The sequence below is a fragment of the Salmo trutta genome, chromosome 28, assembly GCF_901001165.1.
Source record: "Salmo trutta chromosome 28, fSalTru1.1, whole genome shotgun sequence".
Taxonomy (NCBI): Eukaryota; Metazoa; Chordata; class Actinopteri; order Salmoniformes; family Salmonidae; genus Salmo; species Salmo trutta.
Genome location: NC_042984.1, coordinates 11,630,955 through 11,646,507, shown reverse-complemented (window position 1 = coordinate 11,646,507; position 15,553 = coordinate 11,630,955). Strand labels below are relative to the sequence as shown.

Sequence of the window (15,553 nt, the reverse complement as noted above, 5' to 3'; positions counted from 1 at the left end):
ACAATCCCTCCATCAGTGCTTAGATTGCCCGCAAAAGGCTGAGAGAGGCTGAACTGATGGCTTGTAGGCCTGTTGTAAGGCAGGTCCTCACCAGACATCACCGGCAACAACATCGCCTATGGGCACAAACCCATCGTCGCTGGACCAGACAGGACTGGCAAAAAGTGCTATTCACTGACGAGTCGCTGTTTTGTCTCACCAGGGGTGATGGTCGGATTCGCGTTTATCATCGAAGGAATGAGCGTTACACCGAGGCCTGCACTCTGGAGTGGGAATGATTTGGAGGTGGAGGGTCCATCATGGTCTGGGGCTGTGTGTCACAGCATCATCGGACTGAGCTTGTTGTCATTGCAGGCAATCTCAATGCTGTGCGTTACAGGGAAGACCTCCTCCTCCCTCATGTGGTACCCTTCCTGCAGGCTCATCCTGACATGACCCTCCAGCATGACAATGCCACCAGCCATACTGCTCGTTCTGTGCATGATTTCCTGCAAGACAGGAATGTCAGTGTTCTGCCATGGCCAGCGAAGAGCCCGGATCTCAATCCCATTGAGCACGTCTGGGACCTGTTGGATCAGAGGGTGAGCGCTAGGGTCATTCCCCCCAGAAATGTCCAGGAACTTGCAGGTGCCTTGGTGGAAGAGTGGGGTAACATCTCACAGCAAGAACAGGCAAATCTGGTGCAGTCCATGAAGAGGAGATGCACTGCAGTACTTAATGCAGCTGGTGGCCACACCAGATTCTGTGACTTGTGATTTTGATCCCCCTCCTTTGTTCAGGAACACATTATTCCATCTGTTAGTCACGTCTGTGGAACTTGTTCAGTTTGTCTCAGTTGTTGAATCTTATGTTTATACAAATATTTACACATGTTAAGTTTGCTGAAAATAAACGCAGTTGACAGTGAGAGGATGTTTCTTTTTTTGCTGAGTTTATTTTATGTGTTGCCTAACAAACTCAGCAAATAAAGAAACGTCCTCTCACTGTCAACTGCGCTTATTTTCAGCAAACTTAACATGTTTATGTGCCAAATCTTGATTTAGTGCATTGTGTGTATTAGAATAAGCTGCCTCAACATTTGCAATGGTAGGTGGCAAGATCACTCTAGAAGCTGATCTGTCGTCAGTATTGAGAAATAATTATAATGATAAGGTCAGATTTGAATGGAGGAAGCTGATCCGAGAGCAGTGCTCCCTTTTAAATCCTATCAGTATCAACCCATGCCTCAAACAACAGTTCTCTCTGTGTGGTGTTTTGGGAAACGCATATTGCATTTTCAGCCGTTGGAATGACAGATGCATCGTTAAAACACTCTTAAGCCTAAATTTCATCCCTATCGGGAAACCAGGCCCTGGTCCAGACAGCTAGCGTCTCATTCTGTCTCACACATCAGACACTGCTGTGTGCTATTAGCTTGAGGATGGGGTTACACTGTCAGAGCAGCAGACACCTCAGACCACATGACCAGTCTCTCCCTCTCTGTGTACTTCTGACCAGGGGCTGATGAGGAAGAAAACTATTTCATCACCAGTCAGTCATGGGGAAATCATTAGGAACCAGCTCAAATGTGATACCGGACAGGAGGACATTGCAACGGACAACAGACAGGTAGTGGTACTAATAAAAAAAAAAAAAAAAAAATGTAACCTTTATTTAACTAGGCAAGTCAGTGGTCATTCCGGTCTCACTCCAGATGACCACATGATGAATCCTAGAGTGATGCTGCAAATCAATACCTTCTGGGGTGAATGAATCACAACATGAACCATGTGACAAAAACACCCCAATCAAAATGCAACCCTGTCCAACTGAATGGCCCACTCTTGGACCTGTCACTTCCATCAGCAGTGAGATTGTGAGGCTGAGGAGACCCAGACTGCAGACCAGTAGTGCTGCAGGCACATAGACTAGCTAGCACCATCTGTGTTACATGAGAGCTGTGTCTGGAGGACTGATTTACTGTCATCTCAGCATGCTAGTTGCACCAGCCTGTCTGAACAGAACAAAGCTAGCCTGGTTCCAAACCCATTTGTGCTGTCACGACATCCCAAATGGCCACAGGAGTCAGCCAGACAACTGAAACAGATCCTGAACCGCAGCTCAAATCTAATCAAATTTTATCGGTCACAAACAAATTAGATTTTATTGCGGGTGGAGCGAAATGCTTGCATTTCTAGCTCCAGCTGCCTGCTTTTCTCTGCAGCCTCCTCACAGGCCAGTCTGGTAAGGTGTCGTACAGTCCATCAGTATCCACTCACACAGCAAAGGCCAGGACAGGGGGGACAGCGGAGAGGAGCATGATAAAGACAACAGAAACACATTTTCCTCATAGCTAAGTGTCATGCCAATAAACCTGGCTGAAATGTTGCATGGAATTCTGTTGCGTTCATTAAGATTCTCTCTGCTGGTGGGCAGTGCGGACTTGAGTGACCTTGTGATGTAGATTCTGATTGGTCCCACGCTGTGACCCATCCAGGCTCTTCGGAGAGGTGTTCACTATTACTGGTTTTAATTTGATCTGCCAGGGAACGCTCAAGGACAATTCAAAATGACCATAAGGACGAGCACACAATCTTCAGGGAAGAGGTCCTCCACAAGATTAAACAATTGTTTCAAATAATTAGCATTTGTGCAATGGCACACTATTACAACAGTACATATTTTTGTAATTAAGGTCTAGTATGATTGGCTATAGTTTGTTTCAGATGAAGGGTGATACAGGTTTCAATATATAATAATGTTAAGAGACAAACGGGACTCCATTTTATGCATTTATTCATGTAGTTATTTCACTCTGATTCAAAGGCTCAAGGCGGGGTCAGCGATTTAATAGCTAAAAATACTCTAGAATTTGTGGTTAATTTCATCATCTCCTTTCCTTTCTTACTCTCATCATTTGTTTTCCTTCCTTAAAAATGCCACAAAACTTTGAAAAGTGCATTTCTTTGAATTTCTTCAAAACTTCTTCCTTCTTCCCCATAAAAATGCCACCCCCCTCTCCCTCAAGGCTTATGGAGGTCACAAATTCGCAAAAAGAAACAGCCAACATTTTTTCCCCAAAGGTTTTATAACCATCCTGTTCTCACACACAAACAACCTTCTCCTTTTTTTTTTTACACAGCCAGAGAAGAACAACAAAGAAAAATAAACTCCCAAACCTTTTGTACAGAGAAATCAAACTAAATGGAGAAAATGTCTTATATTAGTCCAGGTTTTTATCCTTTCTGCCATTGTAATGTGGAAGGGGAGGGAGACATACCAGGCACAGGTCTGTGTCTATTGACATGAGGCTCTGTGTGTAGTAGGTAATATCAGTCAGTTAATCATACCGCTCTGCTGGTCCGTCTGTTTCTTTATATGGATTAGGAACCAGTTGTATGTCTAGAGGCCATTTCCAGTCATCCAGTAATGTCTATGATAGTGCGAGTGTGTGTGTGACAATGTGTCTGTGTGTGTGTGTGTGTGTGTCATCAGCTTGAATCTGTCAAAGTACGCAAGTCTAAATTGTGTGTGTGTGTGTGTGTGTGTGTTGAGTCTCCGTGTGGGTAGGTCTAAGCCAGTCCGAATCCCTCGGAGCATTCCTGAATGGCCAGCAGCAGCATGTGCCTCAGCTTCTCATAGCTCTCGTAGGCTGGAAGGTCCAGCTGGTTGAAGCTACAGGAGAGGAGACAAATGGTTTATAAGGGAATTGAGAATGGAAACTCTTAACCTGAGTAACTGAAGTTCTATCATATCGACCTGGCTGAATGGAAACTTCAGATCTACATGCATAACTAACTACATTCTTTTGACATCAATCCATCAGTATTCATTAATGGTACCAGGTGTGAGCAGTGTGTTATTTCCCGGGCGTGAGCAGTGTGTTATTTCCCGGGCGTGAGCAGTGTGTTATTTCCCGGGCGTGAGCAGTGTGTTATTTCCCGGGCGTGAGCAGTGTGTTATTTACCGGGCGTGAGCAGTGTGTTATTTACCAGGCGTGAGCAGTGTGTTATTTACCGGGCGTGAGCAGTGTGTTATTTACCGGGCGTGAGCAGTGTGTTATTTACCGGGCGTGAGCAGTGTGTTATTTACCGGGCGTGAGCAATGTGTTATTTACCGGGCGTGAGCAGTGTGTTATTTACCGGGTGTGAGCAGTGTGTTATTTACCAGGTGTGAGCAGTGTGTTATTTACCGGGCGTGAGCAGTGTGTTATTTACCGGGCGTGAGCAGTGTGTTATTTACCAGGTGTGAGCAGTGTGTTATTTACCAGGTGTGAGCAGTGTGTTATTTACCGGGCGTGAGCAGTGTGTTATTTACCGGGCGTGAGCAGTGTGTTATTTCCCGGGCGTGAGCAGTGTGTTATTTACCAGGTGTGAGCTGACGGTAGGCGGTCGGTGGAGCGGTCGTCGCGGTGGATCTGGAACTTCTGTATTCCGTTCATGCCCTCCAGCGCTGCGAAGCCCTGCAGAGGAACCTTGGACGTGCCCGTCACAAACTGCAGGAACTTGGCTCTGTCCGCCTGGTCGAAGGAACGCAGGGCCCGCCAGAACCACTGGATCTGAGGTGACGGGGAGGAACAGTCAGGGTCACAGCCTCACTACACTGACCAGTAGCACATCTATATGAATGCATAGTATATAATACAACCAACAGACTATCATTTGGCATTGTGGGACATTGTTGGTCCTGGGACGTATTCATCAGGCACCAAACTAAAGACAAGTGACTGCAATAGGGAGGTTCTACCGGAACTTGTCCAATAAGAAACTCATCTTTGTTTTCCGTTGCAAAATGTGGCGCTACATTTTGCCCTAATGAATATGACCCTGGCGTGTGCGTCTATGTATGCACCTGTATGGAGCTGGACTGGTACTTGTGGTACTCGGTGTTGGCCTTGAGGTCGTCTATATCTATAGTGGGCAGGCCAGATATCAGCAGCTCCAGCTCCTGCTCCGTGAAGATGGAGATCAGCCTCTTGGGGATGATCTCGTAGAACCCCTCCAGGTAGGCGGACAGCTGCTTACGGATCGCACCTACAGGGGGGGAGAACAGAGTTAAACACTTACAAGGCTACACAAGTAGTACTTCACTATGACAAGATGAGTTCTGCCAAGCAACCTATGAGAAAGAAGGCTGGTTCACATAAAACAGACTTCCCTATCTTACAGGATTTTTAAAATTAAAAACAAATATATGTATTGCAGCACACAGGTCAAAAGCGCATACTTCATATTTTGCAGTGTTCCCGACAAAGTCTTGATGTACATTTAACTAAGTATGCTCCTATTATACATGACCACCTCCAACAAGTGTATGACATGTATAACTGTATAATATATCTCTGGCTATTTGACTGAATGTTCACAAATGTACTATGCCAATTAAAGATGTACTTTTAAAGGCCGGGTATCTGTAAATGACCTTGTGAAAAAGGTATTTCTATAATCCATGTGATTGATGTGTCTGGTCTCACCAGTCATCTTCATCTGACACACCAGGTGGACGTACTCCTTCTTGTTCTCCTCGGTGACAATGATGTTTCCTCCGTTAGGCTTCAGATCACGTACCTCACACACACCAAACTCCTGGACCTGAGAGAGAGAGGACGATGGAGGGGCGAGAGAGAGAGGACGATGGAGGGACGAGAAAGAGAGGACGATGGAGGGGCGAGAGAGAGAGGACGATGGAGGGGCGAGAGAGAGAGGACGATGGAGGGGCGAGAGAGAGAGGACGATGGAGGGACGAGAGAGAGACGAGAGAGAGAGAGGAAGAGGGAGGGACGAGAGAGAGGGGAGGATGGAGGGACGAGGGAGAGAGGGGAAGATGGAGGGACGAGAGAGAGAGGAAGATGGAGGGGCGAGAGAGAGAGAGAGGACGATGGAGGGACGAGAGAGAGAGAGAGGACGATGGAGGGACGAGAGAGAGAGGACGATGGAGGGGCGAGACAGAGAGGACGATGGAGGGACGAGAGAGAGAGAGGACGATGGAGGGACGAGAGAGAGAGAGAGGACGATGGAGGGACGAGAGAGAAAGAGGAAGATGGAGGGACGAGAGAGAGAGGACGATGGAGGGGCGAGACAGAGGACGATGGAGGGACGAGAGAGAGAGAGGACGATGGAGGGACGAGAGAGAGAGAGGACGATGGAGGGACGAGAGAGAGAGAGGACGATGGAGGGACGAGAGAGAGAGAGGACGATGGAGGGACGAGAGAGAGAGAGGAAGAGGGAGGGACGAGAGAGAGGGGAGGATGTAGGGACGAGGGAGAGAGAGGAAGATGGAGGGACGAGAGAGAGGAAGATGGAGGGACGAGAGAGAGAGGAAGATGGAGGGACATGAGAGGCAAGCGCGAGGGGGGTGGAGGGATTGGAGGGAGGGAGACAGCTCAGCAGTGCTTCCACTGAATGTAACAGTATGTGTGGGGTCACAGGCTATAGAGAAATGTAACTAACATGATTTATCCAATGTTGGGTCAAGGGCTGGCATCTGTTAGTGATCATTTAGGTCACATTCTTTATACCCATCCTGAGGCACTCGCCTGTTTTCTAAGTTTGGTTCATATAAAAAGACACAGAAAGGAAGTACCTCAGTGCTGAATGTCAGCTCATAGCCCAGAGTGGAGACATTATTCTCCAGCAAGTAGACAAGGCCCTGGAAGAATGGGTAGTCCTCACTCTCCATGTCTGTGTACCTGACGACACAACACACACGCTCAATCAACCACTGCAAGGTGATACTCCACAGTTAAACATAACACACATCTCTACATACGTACATCTCCATGATCTCAACACCGTTTGCCCTCATAGGCCAAGTAGTAGTGTGTTACCTGACGCTCTTGCCCAGGATGTGCTTGTAGAAGCTGCGTGTGAAGTAGCACTCCAGCAGTCGGTTGTCGTAGACGGCCTTGGCCACCACGCGACCTACGAACTTGAAGTAGCTGAGGTGGTTTGGGTTGCAGTGGGACGAGGGGTTAATGGTGTATGTGACCCTGTCGCCGGGCGAGGTGCGGAACAGGGCGTACATGGCGTTAAACATCTCCCTGGAGATGATCATGTACCACTCTCTCAGCAGACCTCCGGCATCCTGACCCTCCTCCCCTTCAAACACTATGTACCTGGTGGGGGGGAAAGGAGATGTACGAGGTCAGTGCAGTTGACTGTCATAATACTCAGAACACAGTGAGATAAATAGATACAAAAAGACAGAAGCAAGCCAGATAAATAGAGACAGAGCGAGACACAGAAACCCTGAGAGAGAGACAAAGACACGAGACCCCCCCCCTAAGAGACAGAGAGAAACCCCCTAAAAGACAGACCCCCTAAGAGACACAGAGACCCCCTAAGAGACAGAGAGAGAAACCCCCTAAAAGACAGAGAAACCCCCTAAGAGACAGAGAGAGAAACCCCCTAAGAGACAGAGAGAGAAACCCCCTAAGAGACAGAGAGAGAGACCCCCTAAGAGACAGAGAGAGAAACCCCCTAAGAGACAGAGAGAGAAACCCCCTAAGAGACAGAGAGAGAAACCCCCTAAGAGACAGAGAGAGAAACCCCCTAAGAGACAGAGAGAGAAACCCCCTAAGAGACAGAGAGAGACCCCCTAAGAGACAGAGAGAGACCCCCTAAAAGAAAGAGAGAGAAACCCCCTAAGAGACAGAGAGACCCCATTAGAGACAGAGAAGCCCCCTAAAAGACAGACAGAGAAACCCCCTAAAAGACAGACAGAGAAGCCCCCTAAGAGACAGAGAGAGAAACCCCCTAAGAGACAGAGAGAGAAACCCCCTGAGACAGAGAGAGAAACCCCCTAAGAGACAGAGAGAGAGACCCCCTAAGAGACAGAGAGAAACCCCCTAAAAGACAGACCCCCTAAGAGACACAGAGACCCCCTAAGAGACAGAGAGAGAAACCCCCTAAAAGACAGAGAAACCCCCTAAGAGACAGAGAGAGAAACCCCCTAAGAGACAGAGAGAGAAACCCCCTAAGAGACAGAGAGAGAGACCCCCTAAGAGACAGAGAGAGAAACCCCCTAAGAGACAGAGAGAGAGACCCCCTAAGAGACAGAGAGAGAAACCCCCTAAGAGACAGAGAGAGAAACCCCCTAAGAGACAGAGAGAGAAACCCCCTAAGAGACAGAGAGAGAAACCCCCTAAGAGACAGAGAGAGAAACCCCCTAAGAGACAGAGAGAGACCCCCTAAGAGACAGAGAGAGACCCCCTAAAAGAAAGAGAGAGAAACCCCCTAAGAGACAGAGAGACCCCATTAGAGACAGAGAAGCCCCCTAAAAGACAGACAGAGAAACCCCCTAAGAGACAGAGAGAGAAACCCCCTAAGAGACAGAGAGAGAAACCCCCTGAGACAGAGAGAGAAACCCCCTGAGACAGAGAGAGAAACCCCCTAAGAGACAGAGAGAGAGACCCCCTAAGAGACAGAGAGAAACCCCCTAAAAGACAGACCCCCTAAGAGACAGAGACCCCCTAAGAGACAGAGAGAGAAACCCCCTAAAAGACAGAGAAACCCCCTAAGAGACAGAGAGAGAAACCCCCTAAGAGACAGAGAGAGAAACCCCCTAAGAGACAGAGAGAGAGACCCCCTAAGAGACAGAGAGAGAAACCCCCTAAGAGAGAGAGAGAGAAACCCCCTAAGAGACAGAGAGAGAGAGAGAAACCCCCTAAGAGACAGAGAGAGAAACCCCCTAAGAGACAGAGAGAGAAACCCCCTAAGAGACAGAGAGAGACCCCCTAAGAGACAGAGAGAGAAACCCCCTAAGAGACAGAGAGACCCCATAAGAGACAGAGAAGCCCCCTAAAAGACAGACAGAGAAGCCCCCTAAAAGACAGACAGAGAAGCCCCCTAAGAGACAGAGAGAGAAACCCCCTAAGAGACAGAGAGAGAAACCCCCTAAAAGACAGAGAGAGAAACCCCCTGAGACAGAGAGAGAAACCCCCTAAGAGACAGAGAGAGAAACCCCCTAAGAGACAGAGAGAGAAACCCCTTAAGAGACAGAGAGAGAAACCCCCTAAAAGACAGAGAGAGAAACCCCCTAAGAGACAGAGAGAGAAACCCCCTAAGAGACAGAGAGAGAAACCCCCTAAGAGACAGAAACCCCCTAAGAGACAGAGAGAGAGAAACCCCCTAAGAGACAGAGAGAGAGAAACCCCCTAAGAGACAGAGAGAGAGAAACCCCCTAAGAGACAGAGAGAGAGAAACCCCCTAAGAGACAGAGAGAGAGACCCCCTAAGAGAGACAGAGAGAGAAACCCCCTAAGAGAGACAGAGAGAGAAACCCCCTAAGAGAGACAGAGAGAGAAACCCCCTAAGAGAGACAGAGAGAGAAACCCCTAAGAGAGACAGAGAGAGAAACCCCCTAAGAGAGACAGAGAGAGAAACCCCCTAAGAGAGACAGAGAGAGAAACCCCCTAAGAGAGACAGAGAGAGAAACCCCCTAAGAGAGACAGAGAGAGAAACCCCCTAAGAGAGACAGAGAGAGAAACCCCCTAAGAGAGACAGAGAGAGAAACCCCCTAAGAGAGACAGAGAGAGAAACCCCCTAAGAGAGACAGAGAGAGAAACCCCCTAAGAGACAGAAAGAGAAACCCCCTAAGAGAGACAGAAAGAGAAACCCCCTAAGAGAGACAGAGAGAGAAACCCCCTGAGAGAGACAGAGAGAGAAACCCCCTGAGAGAGACAGAGAGAGAAACCCCCTAAGAGAGACAGAGAGAGAAACCCCCTAAGAGAGACAGAGAGAGAAACCCCCTAAGAGAGACAGAGAGAGAAACCCCCTAAGAGACACAGAGAGAGAAACCCCCTAAGAGACACAGAGAGAGAAACCCCCTAAGAGACAGAGAGAGAAACCCCCTAAGAGACACAGAGAGAGAAACCCCCTAAGAGACACAGAGAGAGAAACCCCCTAAGAGACACAGAGAGAGAACCCCCCTAAAAGACAGAGAGAGAGACCCCCTAAGAGACAGAGAGAGAGACCCCCTAAGAGACAGAGACACAGAGACCCCCTAAGAGACAGAGAGAGAAACCCCCTAAGAGACAGAGAGAGAAACCCCCTAAGAGACAGAGAGAGAAACCCCCTAAGAGACAGAGAGAGAAACCCCCTAAGAGACAGAGAGAGAAACCCCCTAAGAGACAGAGAGAGAAACCCCCTAAGAGACAGAGAGAGAAACCCCCTAAGAGACAGAGAGAGAAACCTCCTAAGAGACAGAGAGAGAAACCCCCTAAGAGACAGAGAGACCCCCTAAGAGACAGAGAGACCCCCTAAGAGACAGAGAGAGACCCCCTAAGAGACACAGAGACCCCCTAAGAGACAGAGAGAAACCCCCTAAGAGACAGAGAGAGAAACCCCCTAAGAGACACAGAGACCCCCTAAGAGACAGAGAGAGAAACCCCCTAAGAGACACAGAGAGAAACCCCCTAAGAGACAGACCCCCTAAGAGACCGACCCCCTAAGAGACCGACCCCCTAAGAGACAGAGACCCCCTAAGAGACAGAGACCCCCTAAGAGACAGAGACCCCCTAAGAGACAGAGACCCCCTAAGAGACAGAGACCCTAAGAGACAGAGACCCTAAGAGACAGAAACCAGTCTTACAGCCTGTTCTTCATGTCCTCGGGACTCTTGCGGTGCAGCTCTCTGTAGGAGTCTTCAAACACGTGATCTCTCCTGACGTGGACAGCCATATCCTCCTTCCTCAGACCCTCGTCCAGACGCTCCAGCTCCTGACGGAAGTACCTGGGGAGAGGGTCAATAATATTTTAAAAAGCTCAAATGTTATCATGAAAGAGGCACGCTTCCATTCAAAGGACCAGTGTTTGACCTAGAGAGAGATCAGGGTCGTTCATTAGGGTGAGCAACCGAAAACATGTTTTAAACTGAAAACGAAATGAGTTTATTTTTGGACAAGTCCAGGGTGTCTCTGTTTTCATCAGTTTTCCTCCATTAGGTGATTAATGAACACGACCCAGATGATGCCCCATAAGAAAATCCTTCCTTACTTACTTTCTCTTGACGTCAAAATCGAGGATGCGGATGTAGTCAACCAGCACAGCGAAGGGTCCGTCGGCCAGGTGGGTGGTGGACTGGCGCAGAATCTGGTTAAGCACTGTACGGTGAGTCTCTGAGGGGGAGGGAGGGAGAGAAAAGGAGATAATGAAAGAGACAAAGACCTACAGTGCAACACACGTGGGCTTTCCAAAATGATCCAGGCTGAATCTCTAAATTATTTCTCGACACCTCACTTCCTCTGATGTTTTAAGTGACTGGCAAAGAGAGAGGGCGCAAGGAAAATACTGGAGTCCATAACCTGCTATACCCTTCTTCCTAGTCCCAAAACTCACCAGCGAAGCGGAGGAACTTCTGTGTGTCGGGAGGCAGGTTGGAGGAGATGTGCATGGAGGAGGGTTCTCTGGAGAAGAAGGGGTCCAGAGAGGAGGGGGTGGCGGGGGTGAGGGGTGCGGGGGACAGGGGGGGAGGCTCGTCTTTGATGTGGGACAGCTGGCTCTCCCTGGTGTCTCTGACAGGGGGCTTGCTCTCCCTCTCTGTGGCATGGACCAGGAAGAAGGCCTCTACCGCTGGCTGAAGGACTGAGGGAGAGAGGGGGGCGAGATGTGAGTAGACTACGTCATCACTCCTGCGAAAAAGGCTTTTATCCAAGGTTGTGTTCAGTAAGAACAAAACATTCCATTTCCAAACGTTTCCTGTTTCATATGGGCTGAGGGTTGACCATGTTTCACTGCATGACTGCAAAATCAATGACCACTACTTTTGACACATTCAGGACATTGGTTTTCCAATGGAGGTTCTACGACAGATACAGTGTTAACACATAGTACAGAGATGTCACTCTCAGGAAAAACTCAGGGCCCTAGTTTTACCCATGTGAGGTTCAATATTGTAATCCTAACGTACCCAGAACAGCGTGTTGATCATGTGACTCCTCCAGTTCCTTTAGGCACTCGCCGAGCATGTCCCACAACTCGTCCAATAGCAGCTGCTCGCTCAGCAGGGGAAGGTCCGGGAGACGCTCCTCTGTCTCTGATTGGCTGTTGCCTTCTTCATCTGCACAAGAGCAGGAAATACCAAACACAATAATGTTAGAATCACTGTGCCAAGACAAGTGCTCCTAAAGCGCGGTATTTCTGTTGTGGTTTGAGTGGCTTTGGTCATGTTCAAGGTTGTCTTTCTTTGCAGTCACGCTGCTCTCAGAACTTTGCTATACCATACGAATGTGGTTCCTGAAACACCTTTTTAGGCGTTGTGAAATCTGATCTGCACAGCGTGACTGCAATAAAGATGAGCTGGAACCTGTGTTGTGGTTGTGGCCTGTCTAACCCAGGGGTGCAGGGTCCTGCTCCAGGGGAGAGGGCTGGTCTACATCCATGGGAGAATCATCCCTCTGGACTGCCTGGGGCTCAGACACTGACCCCACCTCTGACTGGAGAGAGGAATGTAGGGAGGGCAAAAAGAGAGGAAAAAGAGTGAGAATCAGAGCGAACGAGACAGAGGGAGAAAGAAAGAGGGAAATAGAGAGGGTGGGCGAGAGAAAGAACAAAACAAAGAAAAATGTGATTAATTCAACACAAGGCTGACAGTTTTCCAGTAAACCAGAAAACCAGTGGGGCATGCTGATGCACCATGACATTGACATTCTCATAAGGCTACAGACAGACACAGACAGAGGGGGACTGGGAGGGAGGGAGGGGGCAAAAGCATGAAGCCATGACAGCCAGCCAATACACACATCATCAATTCACATCATACAGTAGAGAGCAGCCAGCACATCCATTCTAGACCTGGGTCCAAATACTATTTGAGGGGGGGGGGGTGTCAAGATTTTAGGACTATTCTACTGGTCCAATAAGCCAGGAAAGCTCAGATAAAGTATATAAAATGATTTGTAATAGTATTTAAACCCAGGTCTGATGGATACATTCCCTCTTCAGACAGACCGGACAGGCCGTCAGAATGCAGTGGATCGTCTGTCTGTTTTCAGCTCCTGTCATGCATCATGGATGTTGGGCTGTACTGTAGGCTGATTGTAAATGCAACGACGATGTCAATAGCACTGTCAGTTTACATGCCTGTAGAGTAAGTTCAATATGCATGGAAATGTCAACGATAGCAGTGTGAGAGTGTACGGTCAATATGCATGTCATCTGACCTTGGTTTTTAATAGTCTGATTTCTTTCAAATACTTCAGCTACACTTGATTGAGCTTGCCTGATACAATGGCACCAATAAGTCCCAAAAGTGCAATAGAAAAATGCCCACCTGGTACTATTTGAAGCCAGGTCTACAGAATGAGCATGTGGTCAGTATGAGTCATGTAGTCAACAGCAATAATGTGTGACCGTATGGATCAATATGCACGTTTGCGTTTAGTCATGTTTGCTCAGTAGTAGCAGTATTCTGTCAGTGCGATGCGGCCCATCATGCTAACCGTGGCAGCGCTCGCCGTGCCGGGGGCAGCAGCGGGGGGATGAGGGGCGGCCACAGAGGATCCGGAGGTGGTGACGGCAGCGACAGAGGCGGAGGGCGGGGGGGCCTGCTGCAGACGGCGTGCCCGCTGCCCCTCTCTCACCATCTGAATGATGGCATCAGCCTCGGCTTCTAGCTGACGGACCGCCGCCTGGATGCTGCTGGCAGAGCCCAGACTGGTGGAGCCTGGACACACAGGAGACCAGTTACAGAACACCCAGAGCAGAGATGTGATCCAGACAACATAGAAAGTCTAAACTAGAAACGCTGTCATTCCTGATAATTAGGGAAATCCCATCCCTCTCAACCGCTCTCGTCTTTCTGGTCATATTAACCAGCTCATAAAAACAGTTTTGTTCCGGTTCATCTCTTTACATGAAAAGGCTGAAGCCATTACTATGACTGATTTTGCCCTCTCTGTGTAATGGGGTAGTGATGTGTTAGTAGTGCAACACATCTCACCAAGTCGTCCGGTCTGTTTGGCCTTCTTGTTGGCGCGGCGCGTGTCCTCCCGGAGCTGGATGATGACCTGCAGGACCCGCAGGAAGAACTTCTGGGTGGACGTCTTTGAGGTCAGGGAAGACATGCAGGGCAGCTGCAGCTCCCGTCCGCCCAGTGTACGCTTTTGGGCAGCCACAATCACCACGCTCTCAGAGCCGTCGAACCTGCGCCCCCGTCAGCACGCGAGGACGGGCGACAAGGCAAAGTACTATCATTATACAGAAACGGAGTGGCGGTAGAGCAGGATAGACAAACGCAGACAGACACAACAAGGAAAAAGCTGGGGCCTAAATGATCAGACATGGTGGACTAACTTATTTTATGAGCCTAAACCTCTATAAACTTTGAAAATCACGACCATGTTAAAATTAAATAGATTCCTTCTATTTCAAGCCTTAAACTGTGGGTCTCTCTAATCTCCCAGACTCATCTATTTAAAGTGTCGTATTTATGCCAAATCTGAATAGGTCAAGTTGGCACTAGGAGAGAACCACCGATGACTATTCATTACTATGACACTATCATCACAGGGGAGTTTACTTTAGAGAGCTAAATGTCAACCTAATCACATAGCTGACTCAACAGGACACTGTCCTTAATACTGGGCTTTTAGTCTCAAGATAATAAATCTACTAGAAGCAGTTCTTCCACACAGTCTTCCCTGTCCTAGTTGTTAACTCGAAATGACACAACGACAAGGTTCCAGTTTAGCAAAGTTTACTATACTGTATGAACACACTACAAGGTAGCCATTCCCCTCTAGGCTAGGTCCATCAACAACTAGACTTCCCGTGCAGGCGCACTCTTGACAGTGATAACACCGTAATAACAGAAATATAGGGATACTTAAAACATGAACTTAACAATCTCCCCCTTTTCTTTAAAGACAAATAAAACATCAACAACATAATTAAAATGTCCAGGTATTATTCAAGTTCCCCATTACAAATGGGTTGTGTGACAGTTTTTATTTGTATTACTCAAGCTGCCACTTTCCATTACTCAGAGCCTGTAGGAGCACAAGACCGGATGCTCCTTTTTCAGTCAGACAGTCAGCAAGCTGTTCCTTTGTGGTCGACCACAGAATCCGCTGGATTCTCTGTGCTTGAATAAGTTCCTTGATGCTGCTAATCTCAAGACAAAGTCTTTTCTCTGTGACAGACTTGGTTGACTTCACAGCATCAACTAATGAGTAGTTGTCAGTGACACAAACTACAGGTAGAATGTGCCGTTTTGTCTCACCAGTGGTAAGCTCTGAGAACAGAGTTGCAAGAAAGATCGCATTGTCAATTCCATCCGCAAGAGCAAGTGTTTCTCCAGCAAGTGTGCTTCGGACAACCCTTCTGATCCTTTTTGACTGCCAACAGATAGGTGAGAATTAGATGTCCACCTTGTGTGCCTCCATCTGTACGGTTCCCTAGCGAAGTTTCAAAGAGTCATCTTTTCCAACATGCTGAAACTTTAGTCACTTGTTGTGATTTCAGTTTACGAACAACTTTGTTTGCCTCATGAATGGTTTATACAGTGGCGTGTTGTGTGTTAGATGGCAAGTTGCAACCATCAAACATTACGTCAGGTCTACTCTGTCTAGCAACCCA

General features: G+C 48.2%; 1 protein-coding gene across 18 annotated transcripts in view; it reads right to left on the bottom strand.

Annotated features, from left to right (window-relative positions):
* Window positions 1-2,758: 2,758 nt before the first annotated feature.
* LOC115165470 (E3 ubiquitin-protein ligase HUWE1) overlaps window positions 2,759-15,553 on the bottom strand; it is an 85,756-nt gene continuing 72,961 nt past the window's right edge. For 15 of the 18 annotated variants that reach the window (XM_029718607.1, XM_029718613.1, XM_029718612.1 and 12 more), the window contains 13 exons: window positions 13,917-14,131; window positions 13,417-13,640; window positions 12,309-12,411; window positions 11,886-12,035; window positions 11,315-11,560; window positions 10,977-11,094; window positions 10,569-10,709; window positions 6,806-7,093; window positions 6,562-6,667; window positions 5,453-5,570; window positions 4,831-5,012; window positions 4,347-4,537; window positions 2,759-3,654 (listed from right to left, as the gene is read on the bottom strand). In XM_029718607.1, the coding sequence (XP_029574467.1) occupies window positions 3,552-3,654; window positions 4,347-4,537; window positions 4,831-5,012; window positions 5,453-5,570; window positions 6,562-6,667; window positions 6,806-7,093; window positions 10,569-10,709; window positions 10,977-11,094; window positions 11,315-11,560; window positions 11,886-12,035; window positions 12,309-12,411; window positions 13,417-13,640; window positions 13,917-14,131 (2,185 nt within the window). In that variant the 3' untranslated portion in view covers window positions 2,759-3,551. The remainder of the gene's footprint in view (window positions 3,655-4,346; window positions 4,538-4,830; window positions 5,013-5,452; window positions 5,571-6,561; window positions 6,668-6,805; window positions 7,094-10,568; window positions 10,710-10,976; window positions 11,095-11,314; window positions 11,561-11,885; window positions 12,036-12,308; window positions 12,412-13,416; window positions 13,641-13,916; window positions 14,132-15,553) is intronic. The other 3 variants (XM_029718616.1, XM_029718625.1, XM_029718624.1) reach the window with 2 other exon arrangements.